Source organism: Pleurotus ostreatus (assembly GCF_014466165.1).
Source record: "Pleurotus ostreatus strain PC9 chromosome Unknown scaffold_3, whole genome shotgun sequence".
NCBI classification, from domain to species: domain Eukaryota; kingdom Fungi; phylum Basidiomycota; class Agaricomycetes; order Agaricales; family Pleurotaceae; genus Pleurotus; species Pleurotus ostreatus.
Window position 1 is genome coordinate 496,132 of NW_023503158.1, and position 20,039 is coordinate 516,170.

General features: G+C 50.8%; 9 protein-coding genes across 9 annotated transcripts; 6 read left to right on the plus strand and 3 right to left on the minus strand.

Moving 5' to 3' along the window:
- Positions 1-1,050: 1,050 nt before the first annotated feature.
- On the plus strand, positions 1,051-2,671 carry PC9H_004600 (uncharacterized protein; the record flags this gene model as incomplete). The annotated part of the gene is made up of 9 exons (XM_036774183.1): positions 1,051-1,211; positions 1,265-1,529; positions 1,582-1,699; positions 1,751-1,928; positions 1,983-2,005; positions 2,063-2,144; positions 2,205-2,330; positions 2,388-2,531; positions 2,590-2,671. 9 exons carry the CDS (start codon positions 1,051-1,053, stop codon positions 2,669-2,671), a joined length of 1,179 nt encoding a protein of 392 aa, XP_036632685.1.
- Positions 2,672-3,115: 444 nt separating this feature from the next.
- On the minus strand, positions 3,116-4,240 carry PC9H_004601 (uncharacterized protein; the record flags this gene model as incomplete). The annotated part of the gene is made up of 2 exons (XM_036774184.1): positions 3,116-3,776; positions 3,834-4,240. The coding sequence occupies 2 exons, from the start codon at positions 4,238-4,240 to the stop codon at positions 3,116-3,118; spliced, it is 1,068 nt and encodes a 355-aa protein (XP_036632686.1).
- Positions 4,241-6,381: 2,141 nt separating this feature from the next.
- PC9H_004602 (uncharacterized protein) lies at positions 6,382-7,366 on the minus strand (the record flags this gene model as incomplete). The annotated part of the gene is made up of 6 exons (XM_036774185.1): positions 6,382-6,444; positions 6,498-6,706; positions 6,764-6,972; positions 7,022-7,170; positions 7,232-7,260; positions 7,312-7,366. 6 exons carry the CDS (start codon positions 7,364-7,366, stop codon positions 6,382-6,384), a joined length of 714 nt encoding a protein of 237 aa, XP_036632687.1.
- Positions 7,367-8,023: 657 nt separating this feature from the next.
- CYP6 (Peptidyl-prolyl cis-trans isomerase cyp6) lies at positions 8,024-9,494 on the plus strand (the record flags this gene model as incomplete). The annotated part of the gene is made up of 4 exons (XM_036774186.1): positions 8,024-8,156; positions 8,223-8,597; positions 8,656-9,100; positions 9,155-9,494. 4 exons carry the CDS (start codon positions 8,024-8,026, stop codon positions 9,492-9,494), a joined length of 1,293 nt encoding a protein of 430 aa, XP_036632688.1.
- A 158-nt stretch (positions 9,495-9,652) lies between these two features.
- Positions 9,653-10,465, plus strand: PC9H_004604 (uncharacterized protein; the record flags this gene model as incomplete). Its single annotated transcript, XM_036774187.1, has 1 exon — positions 9,653-10,465. One exon carries the CDS (start codon positions 9,653-9,655, stop codon positions 10,463-10,465), a length of 813 nt encoding a protein of 270 aa, XP_036632689.1.
- Positions 10,466-10,704: 239 nt separating this feature from the next.
- On the plus strand, positions 10,705-12,912 carry PUT2 (1-pyrroline-5-carboxylate dehydrogenase; the record flags this gene model as incomplete). Its single annotated transcript, XM_036774188.1, has 11 exons — positions 10,705-10,761; positions 10,818-10,925; positions 10,983-11,261; positions 11,314-11,399; positions 11,460-11,545; positions 11,602-11,970; positions 12,033-12,174; positions 12,231-12,313; positions 12,364-12,464; positions 12,523-12,605; positions 12,663-12,912. 11 exons carry the CDS (start codon positions 10,705-10,707, stop codon positions 12,910-12,912), a joined length of 1,644 nt encoding a protein of 547 aa, XP_036632690.1.
- Positions 12,913-13,266: 354 nt separating this feature from the next.
- PC9H_004606 (uncharacterized protein) lies at positions 13,267-14,517 on the plus strand (the record flags this gene model as incomplete). The annotated part of the gene is made up of 2 exons (XM_036774189.1): positions 13,267-13,530; positions 13,600-14,517. 2 exons carry the CDS (start codon positions 13,267-13,269, stop codon positions 14,515-14,517), a joined length of 1,182 nt encoding a protein of 393 aa, XP_036632691.1.
- Positions 14,518-15,216: 699 nt separating this feature from the next.
- PC9H_004607 (uncharacterized protein) lies at positions 15,217-15,785 on the minus strand (the record flags this gene model as incomplete). The annotated part of the gene is made up of 5 exons (XM_036774190.1): positions 15,217-15,264; positions 15,320-15,335; positions 15,387-15,414; positions 15,476-15,564; positions 15,643-15,785. 5 exons carry the CDS (start codon positions 15,783-15,785, stop codon positions 15,217-15,219), a joined length of 324 nt encoding a protein of 107 aa, XP_036632692.1.
- A 549-nt stretch (positions 15,786-16,334) lies between these two features.
- On the plus strand, positions 16,335-19,911 carry PC9H_004608 (uncharacterized protein; the record flags this gene model as incomplete). The annotated part of the gene is made up of 13 exons (XM_036774191.1): positions 16,335-16,338; positions 16,388-16,460; positions 16,515-16,836; positions 16,890-17,239; positions 17,286-17,569; positions 17,618-17,695; positions 17,745-18,406; positions 18,459-18,524; positions 18,579-18,791; positions 18,849-18,953; positions 19,009-19,210; positions 19,265-19,424; positions 19,479-19,911. The coding sequence occupies 13 exons, from the start codon at positions 16,335-16,337 to the stop codon at positions 19,909-19,911; spliced, it is 2,952 nt and encodes a 983-aa protein (XP_036632693.1).
- Between the last annotated feature and the right edge of the window lie 128 nt (positions 19,912-20,039).

Sequence of the window (20,039 nt, forward strand, 5' to 3'; positions counted from 1 at the left end):
TTGTTGGTGCCCCTGGTCTGCATACTTGAAGGTGATGCCCGTTAACCGAGCTGACCGACAGAAAAACAAAGGTGATCCTGATCCCTACACAACGCATCGATATCGATGCGAGCAAATCATTCAACTCCGAACCTGGACACGAGGCCGACATGGAATTGGGGTTAGCTGTTCTCTGTGGCAGTGACCATCTATTGAGCGTCCCCGTCACCTTTGCCGTCATCTTGTATTTATCCTAGGTCCACTTTGACATCAATACGCCGCCGCTGGACTATATCGCCTGTCGTGTGAAGGGCCCTTGTGAACAAAATTCCGTTCCAGGATGTTGCGACCGATCTATCGTCCCAGAAGCCGGTCAGAGGTTTTGCAGTTCAAATTCACGAGCCACCATATGCAAGTCTTCTATCTCAAGTACATCGACTCCCGACGGAGCTGTCATAGAGGGTTAGGCCTTCAGGATCTTATCTTCCTCACGCAGAGGGTATATAAACTATGTCGTCGCATACTAAGGTATCCGTACCCGGACGCGCCTCTGGATAACACCCGATGTTTATTTCCTTTGCTACGGTCGTTTTCTGCTTGATCATTGCTGGCTTATACTGGCGGCGCAAGCCTTCCTGTTTTCCTCTACCTCCAGGTCCAAAAGGATACCCTATTATCGGGAACCTGTTTGATGCCCCTACACAACATCATTGGGTCAAGTACTTGGAATGGTCGAAGAGATATAGCAAGGCCTCCGTAGTTTCAACAGCCAAGCTAGCATGACTTACGCACCTTGTAGATTCGGACGTCATTCACTTTCGTGTTTTTGGAACCTCGGTCATTGTGCTCAATTCTCTCAAAGCCGCACAGGATCTTGTTTTTGCACGTTCTTCGCTCTACTCAGATCGGTATATTCAGCACTCGTTGCCACGATTATCCCATTTACATTTTGTCTCGTCCTTAGGCCAACTAGCACCATGCTCAACGACCTGTATGGACGAGCAATAACCCTCACTTACACGCAATTGACGACCCATTTCTAGCCTAGGTTGGGGCTCTTTGTTCAGCTTCATGTCCTACGGCGACGCTTGGCGCATTCGTCGTCGGGCCTTTTGGCAAGAATTCAATGCCTACCGTACGCTGAATCATCGACCCAAGCAACTGGACACTTCTCGTGATCTCTTGCGGCGACTTCTGAAGGAACCTGAAGAGTTCCTGCATCATATTAAGTAGTACGTCAGTCCCATTCAACATTGTGACCAAACATAACTGTCTCCGGGATTAGCACGCTTGCTGCAGGCGTAATCTCCGTTGTCTATGGATTCGACGTCAAGCCTGAGAACGATCCAAATATCACCCGTGCAGAAAAGGCTCTCGAACAGCTCAATGAATCTGCGATCTCTGGGAATTTCCTTGTCGACATCTTGCCGGTTCTTAGATACGTCCCAAGCTGGATGCCCGGTGCTGGTTTCAAGTCATATGCAAAGAAGGCCCGACCTGAGACACTGGACATGTTTAATGCCCCTTATGACGAAGCTTGTAGCCGTATCGTGAGCCTGAATTTACTCTGGCATATAGATTGACGTCCAATAAAATAATTAGCAAACAGGAGATATTGATCCAAGCGTGATATCGCGCATTCTCGAAAGCGGTAATTACACCTCAGACCGCTGTGCGGATAGAGACGTTGTTAGAGACGTAGCGTCGGCTGCTTATGCAGGTAAGCTAGGACATATTAAACCCTACTATGCTGCTCTGACGAAATCGGTAGGCGGTGCGGAGACATCACATGCGGTGCTTTCAACATTCATCGCAGCGATGCTTCTTTACCCAGATGTTCAAGCTAAAGGACAACGGGAGATAGATTCGTATATTGGTGCCCGACTCCCCAACTTTGATGACCTACCACATATGCCATATGTTCATGCCATCATGTTAGAAGTGCTGAGGTTAGTTACGAGTGTCTCTGTAGTGGGTGTATACCTATCACGGCACTTATATAGGTGGCAAGCGGTGTTACCGTTGTGTGAGTCGTCCTCGATTGTTCCGTTACGGAACGTATTTCTGACGTGCCAATACATAGCGGTTGCCCATCGACTCACGATGGACGACGAATATAACGGTTATTATCTACCCAAGCACTCTACTATTTTCGTCAATACCTGGTAAGCCTACATCTGCTGGTCAACGCCGTCGGTAACCAGGCTTCCGCGATCATTATTAAGGGCGATCTTGCGGGATGAGGAATACTACCCAGACCCAGACAGCTTCAAGCCGGGGCGATTCCTCAAGGACGGTAAAGTTGATCCCAAACACAAAGATCTTATAGTCAATTTTGGATATGGACGGAGGTATGATTCATTTTCGCTCCTGTAATTCACCATCAACATTAAGGATGCATTGCGCAGGACCTGCCCCGGGCGTTTCTTTGCCATGGACTCTCTTTGGATCTTGTTAACGTCGATGCTTGCTGTCTTTGACATTAAGAAGGCAAAGAATGCTGACGGACAAGAAATCGATCCTCACATACAGTATCTTCCTGGATATACAAGGTACGTCCCTCTAAGCCCACGAAGTAGCGACTTCCCGAGCTGATTTGATTACTCGCAGGCATATCAAGCCATTTAGATGTTCTATCACACCGCGCTCCCCTGAGGCGGAGAAGTTGATTCGTGACTCTGATCTCATGTGATGGAGTTCCTGGGGCCTTAAATTAAACGTTGTAACTGTACATGAAATCCACTGGGAAATTGTACCGGCACGAAAATCCACTGGATTATGCCGACAGAGTTGCTAAGTTCAAGCCCCTAACAACACCCTGGCAAATTTATTCCCACGGGACAATGGATCCAGACAGACCATCATGGAGGTAACGCCACAAAGTAGGTTTTGCTGTCAATACCAAGCCCTGAGGGCAAAACTTCCAGAACACGTCCTATTTTTTTTTCCAACGGTTGAAATTGATATCAAGTCTTTATTTGAGTTTAATATTTATCGTGGGCGTAGGTAATGGTTGGTCATACAACATATTGTACTTGTAAAGGAAAACAATAATGATACGATGAAAGCAGAGTTCATGATGCGTAAAATGCGAAGCAATGCAGAGGAACATGATAGCGATGAGATGAAAAGATGCCTAAGCCGATTTCAGTGGTGTCTGGCGAGTAGACATAGACAGCGCCTCCAATAGGAGCTCCCAAACCCCATCCATCACTCCCCATACACCAGCGTCAAAAATGCCAAGAGCGCGAACGTTTTGCCATAGTGACATAACTTTGTGAATGGATTGGAGGAGGGCATGTGCCGTGTACGTCTGAGCGAGGTGTCGCGCAGCCTCAAGGACAGCCTGAGTGTGCTCCTCCGGAGAAGTCTGCGCTTCGGGGTGTAGGGATGGTGGGAGCACGCAGCCGACAGGAAGAAGAGATGTTTGAAGACTCTGCTGGCGCTTCGTGTATAGGTACATTTGCAGAAGGGGGAAGCTCTCGGGCGCCGGGAGGCCGAGAGGCTTGACAGGAAGTGTTGTTTTGAAAGGAGAAGAACGGATAGGCTCTGAAGGCTCAAGGACTGGGATTCGCGCGCAATTCGCTGCGAGTATGAGGCTGTGAACGGGGTGCACGGTGACCTGCGTAGGAGGCACGGGCTTCTCTCCCTCTTTGGTGGGAGGTTGACGGTAAATAGCAAGGAGATGGCTTGGGAGAATGGCGCCGGCAGGGGCATTGACCGAGACCTCCAACTCCTTAGGCCACGTTGGCGTTGTAATTGCAGAAGTCTTCACAGCAAGGAGACCGGATACAAAGCTATCATTGAAGGTCGAGTGAGACAAGGGATGAAATGATTCAACGGAGGAAACTCACGAAGAGGAAAACTCTGGCAAGCTATCTCGCAAATACTCCACATTGGTGTGTGCACCAAATTGAGCGAGCGCCGACAGTGGAATTTCTTGGAAGGGCTGGCGAGGAAGTACTCGTGGAAGAGTGACTGGGACGGTGGTAGGAGATGGTGTAGATGTCTTTGGCTCCGGCGTTGCGACTGGCACGGTGATGCTGTAGCGTGCAACACGACGAACTTTGACTTTCGCGGCATGAGTGAGCTTCTGAGCCTGGAGGTACTGCGTTCGTGCAAAGGCAGACGCGCTGACTCTTCGGCAGTGAACATTGGAGCGAAGAGTGGGTGTTCCGCGCTTGGTGAACGCCCTGACGGTGGGTGGAAGGTTCTCAGTGTTGGAGACGTTCCTGTTCATGTAGCGATCAAGGAGAACCATGGCGATTGAGAAGTTGGTTGGTGGGGAAGAGACAGCTGCTGGCGGTGACAAGAAAAGTGAGGGAATCGGGACAGAACCATGTTGGCCTTATATAACCCGTTGCATGTTGGAAGTAATTGGATTGGTGTGACATGTGTGGTCGTGACCGATTGGTGTGACACAGGGACCGGACAATGCATAATTGCCATATAAAGCAGTTGTTAGTGACAATGAGTTGATCGATTGATCGGACAAGTCAATTGCAATGGACCCACAAGGACCCACAAGTCCTTAAAGAAGTAATTTCTTGCTAGTCGACTACAATCCGCATCAACGTGAGCACTTTGTTGTTCATTTCAATCAATCTCGAGCCACATAAGACCTTCAGCCCGCATCCGCATATCAACCATGAGAGTAATTGTTTAATCATGCGACGGTCGTCCAGGGCAGGAAGCGGATACTTATTGTTGATGTGTATAAGTTTAAGGTGCGTAGGGGCTAGTGTACGCAACGCAGGTCAGAGCCTGCCGGATTTGGCACTCTCTTATACTGTGGGCCCTCTTAGTCAGAAGACGCCGTAAATTCCGAGTCAAAGGTTGAAGGCATCCCTTAGCAAATGGGGTAATTGTCCTTGCTGAGTGCGTACGGGCCCGGGTGGCCTCCCATGGCCGTAGAGTATGGTTTAGCACGTAGTACGGGCGTGGTCTACATGGCGCTTGAGATGACAACTTCCGCCGAGACAAAGAGGGCGTAAACGGTTTGACCGAAGGCACTCAGCTCGATATGTTGCGTTATGAGGATATGCGAACTCGAACACTCTGTCCCACGCGTAGATATAGCCGTTCAGATGCGATAAGATTTCGGGCAAACGGAGGTAAGTGACAAAGTTGATCAAAACTTCCCACGCAACAAACTAGCGCGTGCGGCCTCGACAGCTCTCTAGTTAGAGGTGAATGAATCAAACCTTCCACGATGTAAACACTAGTGTCAGGGCGGAGCGTAGCAGCGCGCGCGGACTTCGCCGCGAGAATCAGCACTCACATCGGTGGTCACTAGTATCAACGTACGTCGTGAAGACCTTCGGTGCCTATTGAAGGCTTGCCTTATATTCAACCTATTCGCTAGCGCCAGAGGAAGTTTGGGAGTTCAACAAATAGGACTGGTCTTGATCGTGGACGATGCCTACGCACCTCCTGCCGAGGAGGGTTCGTAGATCTCATCGAAATAAGCGAGCATACCACGCAAGGTGCCCCCAGGACTTGGTAATGTAATGCGTTGGCTCTCATTGGATGTGGATGTCAAAGTAATTCATGCATAGACAAGTAGGCGCCATCGAGGGTATCCGATATACGTCCCGGTCCTTTCGTAGGGAATTACCATTCGCGGCGTCGTCCAACGCCCCAACACGAGTTTCTTTCGGCCTTGGGCCGCGAGTCTTGAGTGACCACCACTTCAGATGTATTGTATTGATTGATATAGTGTCCAATTTCGATGATATATAGAAGAAATATTCCCACTTCATCCTCTAGAACTCGCTGCGCCGCTCGGTGTAGCTCGGTTGCAGCGACGCTTCCTGCCTTCCACCACAGTGCGTATCACTGTGTATCAATATGATGAGAAGGACCTCGGATATGATCCCCGGCGACGAATTCTTTTGGGGCATTCATCACCAACTTCCCTTTCCTTTCCTCGTTCTCGAAAGGCCAATGGTTCTTTCCTGGATGAAAAGCCGCATCTCGCATCTTCCCTTGGTGATGAAGGACGCACTCGCCGAGTAGAAACTGGTCTTACCCAAAGAACTCACATCCACCCGACGGAGTTCTGATGGTGCCATCTCTAAACGAGGGGCCTCAAATGGCTGGTTCCGAGGGACAACACCCGATAAAGTGTTTACCGAAGTGCCTTGGGTGGATTAACGCCAACGTTTCTACCTTGTTCATGATCCCTCCTTCGTCGTGCCTGAGCCTCTGGTCAAAATGAACGTATATCCCAGTCATATGGGGTCTAGTCAACGACATGGTCAAAGAGTTGATATGAGTCAGCATTGGATGTTGGTAGTCAACCGGCTTCTCTCCCGTGATATTCCAGAGACAAAACTTGTTTGATTGATCATGATATACATGGGGGCAACTAGACTACATTTGCGCAACCCAGCAATCCTTTCAACCAGACCAAACGGGGCCACCTGGGAAGGTGTAGCTCTGGAGGTTGTTGTAGATGTTGACCTACGTGGATTGTCTGAGTATATGGCTCATAACGGAGCGGTCAAGACACTTACGGTAACGCCGGGGTCTGATGGGGAGTAGGCACCAGGGAGAGCAATCTTGGGTGGACTGGCACTTCCTCCACTGGAAATCTTAACTTGGGCGCAGCCGATGTAGAACTGGGCACCAGGGTATGACTGTGCGACGTGAAGGGCAATCATCTCCGCGCGAAGGAGATATTCTCCGGCTGGGAGGGAAGATGGTATAACAACGCTGTGCTTGCCTGCAATATGGAAATCAACTTGAATACAGAACGAGCAAATCAGACGGTTAAACTAACCGTTGTTGGCATTCACGACGTCGCTGGCCCACTCCTGGGTGGACGGGTTCAAGAGGCCGGACTGGTACAGCTTCGTCCAGACGACACCTTGTCCGTCGAAGTCCGCAGCTGTTGAAGGTGCTTTGGCAATGTAGACGAGAACGGGAGCTTTGTGGCCACCAGAAATAGCATCCTCCCCAGTTCGTTGAGCGTGTTGGTGCCATTCAAAGCTGCAAAGAGTTCAATCGAATGCTATTGTATAGGATTCACTGCACGTACGTGATATTGGCACCTGCGGGGATGGAAACGGTGGAGACACCTGCACCAGAAAGGCCGTTGACGTTGCAGGTCAAGTCCTTGGAGGTAACATCGGTGACAGGGTTGTTGTTGGGGGGAATGCGCAGGCCTGTGTTCAGGCCTTGATCAACCTATGATAAGCACCTCCAATGTGAGCAAAGGGGTCTTTTCGTTGACAACAATGGTATTTACCCCGTTGACCCAGATGTACTGGAGGGTGACTATAGACAATTAGCTAGAGTCTCTCGCATATAGTATACTCAACAACTTACAGTGAGCATTGGCGACCGCCGCCAGTGAGGCCAAGAGGGCAAGAGTGAACTTCATTGCTTTTAGTTGATCGTCGAGACACAGCCAGGGTCCCTTATATATACCGGGTGGGTAAAGGTATGTTGCGCTATTTTTGCGAAGTCAGTTAAACTGTGTAATCCACCTGATACGCGAGCGGTAGGACTATGAGTAATTGACTGAACAGTGAAGTCACGATGGTGGTACCATACCGAGGTTGAAGCGGATCACCACTTTGGAGGGTTTTCATCGGAATGACCTTGGCACGCACGAAGTTAGCGAAGTAGCACGCATGGTCAAGAAGTATCAAAATACCATCAGTTGGAGTTATCAGCCGTAACCTCGGATGCCCATCTGCGGGGCTCGAGATAATTGCATCATTCGAACCGTGAAAGAGCGCGGGTTCGTGATAGAATTATTCCTAGTCAAATGTCTCTTTGAACTAGTCCGGCAGAGCGATACCCGTGTCTCCTATCTCCGCAGGTTGCCTTCACTTCGGAGGAACTGGATCAATTACCTCCCGGTTGAACGTCGAACGTTGAACAGTAAGCTGGTTCGGACTCCGATCTCTACCCACTGCGTGATCGTGTCACGCCATCGTCACGCCAGTCACTTTCGTCTTCCCTCCTCTCGGTGAAACCATTGTTCGGCAGGAGTTCAAGAAGGCGTTGTCGGTCGCATTAATAGGCGCAGTACATGTCAGTCCTACTCGAGACGTCGCTAGGAGACCTCGTTATCGATCTTGAAGTTGACGCATGCCCAAAAACTTGCGAGAACTTTCTCAAGCTATGCAAGATCTATTACTATAATCTCAATGCTTTCTTCAATGGTGCGTAGTTCTTGTGCTCCATGATCCTGGTCGAAATTGAATTGTTTTACTGATGCAGAGCTGCAGTGTCGAAGGACTTTCTGGCGCAAGCAGGGGATCCAACGGCGACTGGAACAGGTGGAGAATCAGTATGGTCGGTCATAGCCACAGACAAATCGGTTCCACGGTACTTTGCGCCAGAACTGCTTCCAAAGCTGAAGCACACTCACAGAGGCACCGTCTCGATGGCTATAGCGCCTGCACTTGAAGGGCAGGCGGCGGGATGCGGGAGTCAGTTCTTTATCACACTGGGCGACAACATTGACTACCTAGATGGCAAGCACGCTGTGTTCGGCCATGTGGTCGAAGGACTCGATACACTGGACAGATTGAACGAGGTGTACGTTGATCAGGAGGGGCGACCGTTAAAAGACGTTAGGATCCGGCACGTGGTGATACTAGGTACGTTCAAATACCATACGGCGTACAGCAACGCCACATAATGGATGCTGTTATACAGATGATCCATTCCCCGACCCTCCCGGCCTTGTCAAGCCACCATCTTCTCCCATACGCCCTCCGGATAACTCGACCCGAATCGCAGAAGATGAGGACCCTCTTGCCACGCTGCCCGAAGAGGATGAGGAACGCATACGTCGGGAGAAGGCTGCAGCTGCGTCAGCACTTACGCTCGAGATGGTTGGCGATCTCCCTTTTGCGAATGTACGGCCCCCGGAGAACGTCCTCTTCGTATGCAAACTGAACCCAGTCACGCGGGACGAAGATCTTGAGCTTATCTTCTCGCGATTTGGGACAATAATGAGTTGCCAGGTTATTCGGGACAAGAAAACTGGCGATTCTCTACAATACGCTTTCATCGAGTTCGATAAACGCGACGAAGCTGAAGCGGCGTACTTCAAAATGCAAAACGTGTTGGTCGACGACCGGCGGATCTGGGTTGATTTGTGCGCATCCGTTTCATCATTTTTCATCATCTATCGGTATTGATCGCTCCGTAGCTCCCAATCTGTGGCAAAAACTAACACCTCTTGGTCAAATGATATCAAGAGAGGTCCCCGCCGGAACGGAGGCTTTGCCGGTCGAGAAGACCTCGAACAGACAAGAAGATACAGAGCTGATGGCGCTGGCGATGATAGCCATGACAAATACGGCATGGTCTTTGACGTTCCCAGTAGTAGCAATGGACATCGCCGAAAACGCAGCAGAAGCCGAGAGAAGGACGGCGTTCGAGACGATCGTAGAAGGAGATCAAGGTCGCCCAAAGCAAGCAGTCGTGGTGGACGCCGGAGTAGGAGTAGAAGCAGAGATCGTCATTCTGGGCGGGCACGGCGCTATTGACCATCAGTTCCACGGTGTTTGTTCTTGATTGTGTCAAAGTGAGTGTAACTTAAGGTTAGATCATACTTCATTGCCTTCCATATATTATACCAGTTCGCTGTGTTACTGTGCTTTCCTCACTCCTCATTTGGGCGCCTACCCCAGGACTCTGAACCGCCATGTCGTCCATCTCTACGACCTCCCCCGACGCTGATATCATCCTTCTCCCTACTGGCGACGGCGCCGTAGAGATACACGCCCACCGCTGTATTCTTTCGGCGGCCTCGCCTTTCTTCAAAACAATGTTCTCACTTCCTCAGAAGGATGCTGGTGGAATACAGGTCATACCGCTTCCTGAATCGCCATACGTTGTCGATACCTTGCTTCAGTTCATTTACCCCGTCCCCGACCCTTCGATTTCGTCTTTAGGCGAGCTTGTTGACATACTCGCTGCGGCCACGAAATACGACTGCGTCGCTCCCCTCGCTTCCTTGCGAAGAACGCTCATATCGCCTACCTTCCTCCGCGAGGAGCCTACCCGCGTCTACGCAATTGCATGCCGCTTTGACCTGCAGGAAGAAGCGAGGATATCATCCCGATATACGCTGGATGTCAACGTGCTTGACTGTCCACTCTCTGAGGACCTGAAGCACATCTCTGCTTATTCCTACCACCAATTACTTGACCTCCATCGGCGACGAGGACGTGCCGCACTAGATCTACTTAAAGCCGGCGATGAGATAAAGTGCATGCAGTGCAATGGGAACTCATTCAGCGTGTATAGTTCCCCGAAGTGGTGGTCAGAGTTTGAGAAGCGGGCGAAGGAGGAACTTAGGGCACGGCCCACAACTAACGTGATCTTCACTATGGAATTTCTCTGCGAGGTTGCCAATGCTGGGGGATGTGTGCGTTGCCCGGGAAGTGTTTTGAACTCGCATAGGTACCTGACCAAATTGAAAGAGAGCATTGATGCATTACCTGCCACTATATGAACTTATATGTAAATTTGTAACCTTTCATGTGGATATTTAGTGTACGGCATGGAATGCCCTGATACTATAGCACTTCTTTCTCCCCGCCTTGTGGTACCTACGATTACTTCTATCCAGAATAACGATCTTATCAGATATTCGGATTAGAGCCGCCCGGCGAAGAGTTGTGCAGGATATTATAAGTTATGCACATGCTTGGCTACTGGGAATCTTCAAAGATAACTTGAATCGCAACCACCATGTCCACACCCCAGCTCGCATCCTTCAAGGTCCCTTCTATTGAAAATGAGCCTATGGTTAGCGTAAATACACCTTGGGGAGCCTTTCATTGCACTGATACGGTGACTGGTAGAAAACATATGCCCCAGGATCGGTGGAACGCAGAGCCCTAGAGCAGGCGATAGCTCAAATGGAACAAGAGCTTCCGTTCGAGGTCCCCTGCATCGTCAACGGAAAACCAGTACGTTCCCATTATCCGTAGGTCGGGCTCCTATTCACTACTGGGATTGGGAAATAGGTGAAAACTGGCAATCTTGCTAAACAACCAATACCATCGGACCATGCTAGGCATCTCTGCTCCTATCACGAAGCAGATGTGGCGACAGTGGCGAGCGCGATTGAGGGGGCTCTAGAAGCTAAAGCTCGATGGGAAAGCATGCCATGGAGCGATCGTGCTGCGATCTTCCTCAAGGCTGCTGATCTGGTCAGCGGGAAGTACAGGTATAAGCTTATGGCTGCGACAATCCTCGGGCAAGGAAAGAACGCATGGCAGGCTGAAATCGATGCTGCTGCAGAGGTGATGGCGGCCGTGGATTCAGGGGCTATACAGTTAACCATAAATTCCACAGTTGACCGATTTCCTGCGCTTCGGCGTAAAGTTTGTCGAGGAGCTATACTCGCAGCAGCCTAGCAAGAACTCTGCCGGAGCATGGAAGTGAGTAAAAGAAATGTCTCTCCCAACGCCACTGACAACCTTGCTGACAACTTGACTCAGCCGCGTCGAGTATCGAGCTCTTGAGGGGTTCGTGCTCGCCGTTTCTCCATTCAACTTTACTGCCATTGGAGGGAATCTTTCGGGAGGTGAATTTTTTATTGCTGGCCACGTAGCGTGTGGTATTTTACTAACTTTACCCAAGCCCCGGCACTCGTCGGAAACACTATCGTGTGGAAGCCATCTCCCGCGGCGACGTATTCGAACTATATAATCCACCAGATATTCACGGAAGCTGGCCTTCCTGCTGGCGTCATCCAGTTCGTGCCCGGCCCACCGGCCGAGGTAGTAGCACAAGCCATCTCTCATCCAAGCTTCGCGGCACTCCACTTCACCGGAAGCACCTTCGTATTCAAGAAGCTCTGGAAGGACATCGCCTCTAACCTGGATATCTACAAGGGGTACCCAAGGATTGTGGGCGAGACGGGAGGTAAAAACTTTCACGTTATCCACCAGTCAGCGGAAATTGGCAACGCTGTTCTGCAAACTATCCGCGGTGCTTATGAGTACCAAGGTCAGTGAATTGCGCCTGGGATATTATCCCTTACCTGTCGAACGTGCTCATTCTGTGTATAGGTCAGAAGTGCTCTGCCCTATCCCGTGTATATGTCTCTTCGTCTGTATGGAACGGCGGTTTCAAGGACCTCCTATTGTCGCAGGTGGCTAAGATCAAGGTCGGCGCGCCGCAGAGCTTCGATAACTTCATGGGGCCAGTCATGTTCGTTGTGTCATGACAAATGCATTCTCCTATGTATGCTCACTCCAGATGCGTAGTGGTCGGCCTGCTTATGATAAGATCATGGGATACATCCAAAAGGCCAAAGAAGCCGGTGGCGAGATTTTGGCTGGCGGTACCGGTGCGTCACGCTGAGCATCATTGACAGCGAAGTATTGACCTTCTTACCAGGCGACGATTCCAAGGGATACTTCATCCAACCTACTGTCATTGAGACCAAAGATCCAAAGATGATCACTATGGTAGAAGAAATCTTCGGACCAGTGATAACTGTACGAAATCCTCATTCTTCCGAGGTTCTCTGTGTTGGCTGACGTTACGTCGTTTCAGGTATACGTATTTGAAGACAAAGATTTTGAATCAACCCTTGACTTGATTGACTCTACAACTGACTATGCTTTGACTGGCGCAATGTACGTTTTTGTTTTTGCCGCTTTCATATAGGCGCTTACCGCTATGCCCTTTTCAAGCTTCGCTTCCGACCGCCATGCACTCCTCACCGCAACAAATAGACTTCGCAACGCAGCAGGAAACGTGTATTATAACGAGAAGTGCACGGGCGCCGTCGTCGGGCAACAGCCATTCGGCGGAGCCAGGGCAAGTGGTACGAACGACAAGGCGGGTAGTATCAGTATCTTCTACCGCTTCGTCAGCGCGCGCAGTATCAAGGAGAACTTTGTCGGGTTGGAGGATTTCCAGTATCCCTCCAATTTGATATAGAGCCTTACTATGCTCGCTGAAAACAAAGTAAAGACTACCATTTTTGTGTATCACCATTGACATTATGAAGCATAACGTATTGCATCAGCTCGCGCCGCTGTCGACGAAACCGGTTCCCGTATGAAAAGGCGCCATTAGGGTAAGCAAATCGGTAAGCATTCATATCAGTTCTCCTTTCACCCGCCAACAATCAGGGGTATTGCTGGAATGTGTAATCCTACGCTGACAAGTGCTTGTAGAGGCATTGTCAGCACAGACTCAGATCAACGGATGCATGTTATAAAAGACGTTACAGGTGTATTCGGAAATTGTCCAGGATTGATTCAATTGCTATCACAGATACACCATATCATCATGTCTTTTTCCAAACTCTTTCAACCAATTGAAGTCGGTCGTATGACCCTACAACATCGTATAGCTCTCGCTCCCCTTACGCGCAACCGTATCGACAAAGAAGGCGTCCCCATTCTCCCGATCGTCGCTGACTATTACGCCCAACGTGCAAGCACTCCAGGCACATTCCTAATCGCAGAAGGCACTATCATCGCACGTGAGGCTAGCGGAGCCGACAACTTCCCCGGCATCTGGTCGGACGAACAGATCGCGAGCTGGAAGAAGGTCAGTTTCGTCGAGCATATTAATGCATAAATGAGGTTGCAGTTCTGTGCTGATGCCGAGAACTCGTAGATCACCGAGTCCGTGCACGCACACGGCTCGTACATTTACCTCCAGCTTGCGGCTTTTGGTCGTTCCGCGATGCCCGACGTCCTGAGCTCAAAGGGTCTAGAGTATGTGGCGCCGTCAGCAATCCCCCTTAGCTATCAGCCAACACCTCCTCGAGCACTCACCACCGAAGAAGTCAAAGAATACGTTCAGCTCTTCGCCAAGGCCGCATCGAATGCAGTGCATCTCGCTGGATTCGATGGCGTAGAAATCCACGGAGCCAACGGCTTCTTCGTCGACCAATTCATACAAGACATTTCCAACCATCGGACCGATGAGTACGGCGGCAGCGTAGAGAACCGCGCGAGATTTGCCCTCGAGGTCCTAGAGGCTGTGGCGAAAGAGGTGGGGGCAGATAGAACGGCGATTCGGCTGAGCCCTTGGAACACATTTCAGGATATGCGGATGGCCGACCCCAAGCCTACTTTCGCGCATCTAGTGTTACAGATCAAGGAGCGGTTGCCTGACCTAGCGTATCTCCACGTTACAGAGCCGAGGGTAGCTAATGAGCAACGAGAGCTGGAGGACGTTCCAGAAGAAGAGGAGAACGACTTTCTGAGGAGCATTTGGGCGCCGCGTCCGTTTGTTAGTGCTGGAGGGTATACGAGGGATCTAGCGATCAAGGCAGCAGAGAGGGGCGACGTTGTCGCTGTAGGGCGCCACTTCCTTGCCAACCCAGATTTACCGGTGCGGTGGAAGGAAGACCTGCCCTTGAACCGGTACGACCGATCGACGTTTTATGTTCCCGGGGATGCATCTGGAAAGGGCTATTTGGACTACCCCTTCGTGGACGGCACGACATCAATACCGCCAGCCGTCACCGAGAAATATCTCGCTCGTCCCGACAGCAGTGGCGGTATTCCTATCGAGCCGCAGGCGTAAAGTATAGATTTTGTGGCTGTAACTTTGTGCCTTGCTGGGTGTTTCCCTTCTCGTAGACCGTGACCTATCCTATCCCTTCATGACTTTTATCCTTTCCTTCGTCGCAAAAGTGCCGGTCACTGCGCAAGTAGGAGGATTAGTCAGAGAAGCCCAATATTAATGTATCAACACCGGTGTTCTTGATTCTGGGATTAACCGTTAGCTGCGTCTCTGAATCGCCGGCATGACAGTGGGACACACCACTTTGCCACATCGTTGCAATGCAAGCAAAGTACTACAGTGGAGACAGCACAACGTCGTGATGGACAGATGCAGTTCGGTGAAGAACGTACCGATACCTCCTGATGAATGGTCCACACAGTTTCTAAATGAACAATCAATATTCGCTACTCCGTCACCTGCGACCAACTGGCATTTGTGGGCACTCAGTACTCAGCACTCGGTATCTGTCTAGCATACGGCTAGTCTTATCTCAACCCATCCTAGGCTTGAGTAGCTGAGGTCGACAGGACACTGCTCTGGCATCAGAGCCTTCGAGACCGAAGCCATCAATTACCATAATCGGACCCAATCCCATGGTAAACGGCAGAACTATCAGCGCCTGTAATGATACATGTAGCAAAGAAGAGGAAATGACGGCCTGTCGACCAATCTCTATTTTCAACCAGACATTTTCTCTTGAATCGGAGATATGGTCGCTCAGTGCGCTGGGGCAGAAAGGTGGTCGTAGAGCGGACCCATTGCAGGCTATTGCGATGTTACATGAGTTGAGTTGAATAGGAAATGGGTGTAAAACACGAACGGGTGTGTTGCGCTCCCTGAACGACTGAAGTGAGTAACATATGGTATGAAGTAAACGTTGGACTAACCATTTGGTACCTCCGGGGTATAGGGGAGCTGAGCGACGGCGACGGCGTCAAGAGAAAGTCCGGTATCGTGACCATGAAAGATAACTCACAAATGACTGGGTCGGGGTGCTTCTTTTTGGCGAGGTTAGCCTCAGCCTTCTCTAGTATAACAGCAAGGGCCCTCGGGTCATGGACGTCTCTACCATAACAGATGGAAATTACGGCGCACAACGATAATGAACTCGGACTCGGGCCATCTAGGAGCAGGGTAACTCACCTGTTCCGCTCGAACTCAGCCCGTATCATCATGGCCTCCGCCCTCCATAGATCCCTTCGAACTGTCCAGTCCAGCGAGTTCTTGAGAGTTCGCTTGTAGAGGGACATTACATACGACCTGTGCGCTGCAGTGAACGTCGACATCGTTGAATGTGGAACTTCTGAAGCAATTTCCGAAATAACCCTGAACCTTTTCAACGATTGCATTATGTAAGCATTTGCCATTCTTGCGCCTGTTTTGGACCGCCGCCGCTGGGCCAGGCGGCCATCCGAATGGCTTCCAGAATCCACATTGCTGATAGCGTACGACCGCGTCGGGCACTCGAAATACCGGGGTTATTGCCAAATGATGCAGCAGGAGTCCTCAGGCTGCACGAGTCAGCATTAACACTCATAATAGTTAGCAACCCATTTGAAATTTTGGATTTCTAACAAAGATTTGAATTCCTGGCCATGAAGCGCTTAGCATCATTAGTACTTTCTTCAATTCTTTCATGGTTTTGTTGCTTTTGCTTATGCAGGCCCTTGAGGAGCCAAACGTCCGATCTCTTGCGCGACGCATCTTAGTGACTGTGGGAATATAACTTCCCACAGTCTATCGGCTACTGAGCCATACATGTGACTCAAAGTACGCTTTCCTGAACGCGTGCCTCGTCGTACCAACGGCGTAGTAGCCTCATTCTATGCACAGAAATGGGTACGTTCGTCGCGCAGGCTCACAGATACTATAATAACGCAGAGCGCAGAATCATCAATTTCCAAGCAACTCGTCGACAAGATATATGAGAAGCGCAAGGCTGCAGCTCTCGACCTCGAGAAGTTAGTGCACTCGCATTCTTCGCCATAGCTGCACGCACTAAACCGACGCCCCAGGCAGGTACGCGAGAGCCACCAGCAGGGCGAGCACCGCCGCATCAGCCAGATTGTCGACCAGCTTGTCGAGATGTTCAACAACACCACCAATCCGCTGCATGTGCGCAACGGAGGCCTCATCGGCCTCGCTGGGACCGCAATCGCGCTGGGGGTAGACATCGCGCCGTACATGGAGAAGTTTGTGGGACCGTTGCTCGACTGCTTCGTGGACACGGAGAACAGGATTCGCTACTTCTCCGCAGAATGCTTGTACAACATAGCCAAGGTGTCCAAGGGCGAGATATTGGTGTACTTTAATGACGTTTTCGATGCATTGAGCAAGGTGCGCGAGGAATACTATATATTGAACACACAGCCTTCACGCTCCATATCTAGCTGTCTGCAGACTCCGAGCTGTCTGTGAAGAACGGTGCAGAGCTGCTGGATCGCCTGCTGAAGGATATCGTTGCAGAGTCGGCCTCAGTGTACATCCCCCAATACGCAGAGACCGTGAAAGTTCGGGAGGAGAGGAACGGCGTACTCGTTCCCTATCCCTACGGCAGCACCGACGGAGACATGAACAAACGAGCATTCTCTCTGGCGCATTTCATCCCGCTGCTGAGCGAGCGCATTTACGTCGTCAGCCCGTTCACGCGAAGCTACCTCGTCTCGTGGATCACCGTGCTTGAGTCGGTCCCAGAACTCGAGATGCTCACGTTCCTTCCTGAATTCCTGGACGGCCTTCTGTGAGCAATTTATCGTAATCGCCTGCTTGGACCTGACGTTTCACAGAGGGTACCTCTCCGACCCGACTGAAGACGTCCGCGTGGCTACGGAGTCGCTCTTGGGCGAATTCCTCCACGAAATACGCCGCATCACCGAAGCGCGGAAGAAGTACAAGCCCACCGACCCCGTAGCACCAAGACATACTGCGAACGAGAATCTTCCCGACCTTACTATGGACGGGGCCGAAACCACCGCGTTCTTGTCTGAACAAGGGAGTCATAGCAGTTTCGAAGATGAATCCGCACTCAAAGACGACGAAGCTTCGGATCACGTCTATAGGGATACCGGAGGTATGCCAGGACTTATCATTCTATGACGGCGCTTTGATACCCCGCCAGTTTGGTTTCCTGGACAAGGAGTTGCTATCCACTACGAGAACATTATCGAAATCCTCCTCAACCAGTTCACCGACGACCGTAAGCTCTCTCGTCTCCACGCGGTCTCTCCTTCACCTCAAACCAACAGATGACGAAATACAACAGTCAACTGCGTTACAGTGGTTCGCCGAGTTCCTGGGATTCGCGCCCGAAGTAATAGTACCCTTCACTCCGCGCCTCATCCCCGTGATCTTGCCAAACCTTGCGCACCACGTTAACATGATCCAGTCGGTGGCCATCCGGACCAACAAGCTGCTCCTCAACGTCATCCAAACGCTCCCTCCGCCCCCAGAGACGCTTCCCCGGCCCCCAGTCCTCGAAAAACAGTCCTCCTCACGTATCCCACCCGTGCCGGGATCCCCTACGCCGACTACTGCGACGAACTCGCGCCAGACGACGCTGAGCAGCAGCCGCGAGCTGTCTTCGCCCGACTCCGCCCAGGATCCCGTCATCCAGGCGCCAGCGAGCATCTATTCACAGAGAACTCGCGGCAGTGTCGTTGATCTCACCGCTAGGGCAGCTGCTGTTCCTGTTGAAGTTCCCGCTGTAAATCCGCCCAGTCGCTCCAATTCCCCAATTCCACTTGCCGGCCAAGGGCCAGCGCTGCAGAATGCCGAAAGCGAGGGAGAGCAGCTCAATTACCAGGAGACGGTCAACGAACTGACACTTCACTTTATGAGTGAATTTGAGGATACGAGAGTCGCTGCGCTGAAATGGCTGATTATGCTGCACCAGAAGGCACCCAAGAAGGTAAATCCTCGTTCCGCTTTTCACACATTCTAGGTTTTGATCGTTTTCGAAGATTCTAAGTATGAATGACGGCACGTTCCCTGCCTTGTTGAAAACACTATCAGACAACTCGGAAGAGGTAGCGTCTATGTCACTTTCGATCTGGCTGAACAAACTTCTAACCTTGTAAAAGGTGATCAAACATGACCTGCAACTGTTGGCGCAAATATCTTCGAGTTCGGAAGAAACATATTTCAAGGCGTTTATGATCAATCTCTTGGAGCTGTTCAGCACTGATAGGCGGTTGTTGGAGACGCGGGGCAGCCTCATCATTCGCCAACTGTGCCTGAATCTCAACACAGAACGAATATACCGCACCTTTGCTGAAATTCTGGAAAAGGAAGACGTGCGATTGATATTGCATTCCTACGAAAACTCGCCGCTAATGTTAGTTTTTTCTTAGGACCTGGAGTTTGCTAGTGTTATTGTGCAGAAGCTCAACATCATATTGATAACCTCGCCCGAGCTCGCTGACTTCCGGAAGCGGCTGAAGAGCCTGGAGACGAGGGTGAGTTACGTATGTCAGCGTTGCCCTATATCTGACTGAAAGACGGAAATGGTAGCAAGATGGGCAAGCCCTGTTCACTACCTTGTATAAATCCTGGTGTCACAATGCGGTTGCGCTGTTCTCGCTATGTCTCCTAGCGCAAGCCTACGAACATGCGTCGAATTTGCTGTATATCATGGCAGAGTTGGAGATTACTGTGCAAATGCTTGTTCAGGTTGATAAGCTAGTGCAGCTCATCGAGTCTCCGGTCTTCACATGTAAGCATGCTCCCAGTTCCATCAATTACGCTGCTAACATTGAAGTTTATTCAGACCTTCGTCTACAACTTCTGGAACCTGAGAGACATCCTCATTTATTCAAGTGCCTGTATGGCCTTTTGATGCTTCTACCTCAAAGCTCCGCCTTTATATCACTACGGAATCGTCTCAACGCTGTGAATTCGGCTGGATTTCTACATATCGCTCCCAAATCGTCTGTGCCCCCTCATCTCCACTGCGATATGTCGAGCTGACGTACCTCACCTAGATCGATGGGCGGGTTATCTACTAGATCGAAAATAGGTCGGGATGAAATCAAGTGGCAGGAGCTTCTCACACATTTCAGATCGGTACAAGCGAAGCATGAGAAGGCGAGGAGGCAAGCCCTGGGCGCCGACGTTCCCTCGTTCTCTAACCTCGCCGATATCGAACGGCCCGATGTACCAAGTCACCCGCCGCCCCCGTCAGGTCGGATGTCCGTGTCGAGCAATCGCCCACAGATTCGGCGCAAGGTAACTGGTGGAGAAATCATCAATGCGAATGCGAATATTGCGACTGGGCGAGCGGGCGCCCTTTCGCCACTGAACCCTCGTGCGAGAGTACCTGCGCTGGTCGCGACGTCGATGAACGCGCAGCAGACTCCTACACCAGCAGGCGCGCTGGGTAAGGGGAGGCGATCGGTGGACTTGGGCAGGAAGTAGCGACAAGTTGGCGACGCTTGGTGACGCTTTGCACATCAGTGGACACCCCAGTGGTCACGATTATGACGATATTGTACATGGAAACGACATTATAAAGAACACACGGACTTTAATTCCTAAGTAATGTC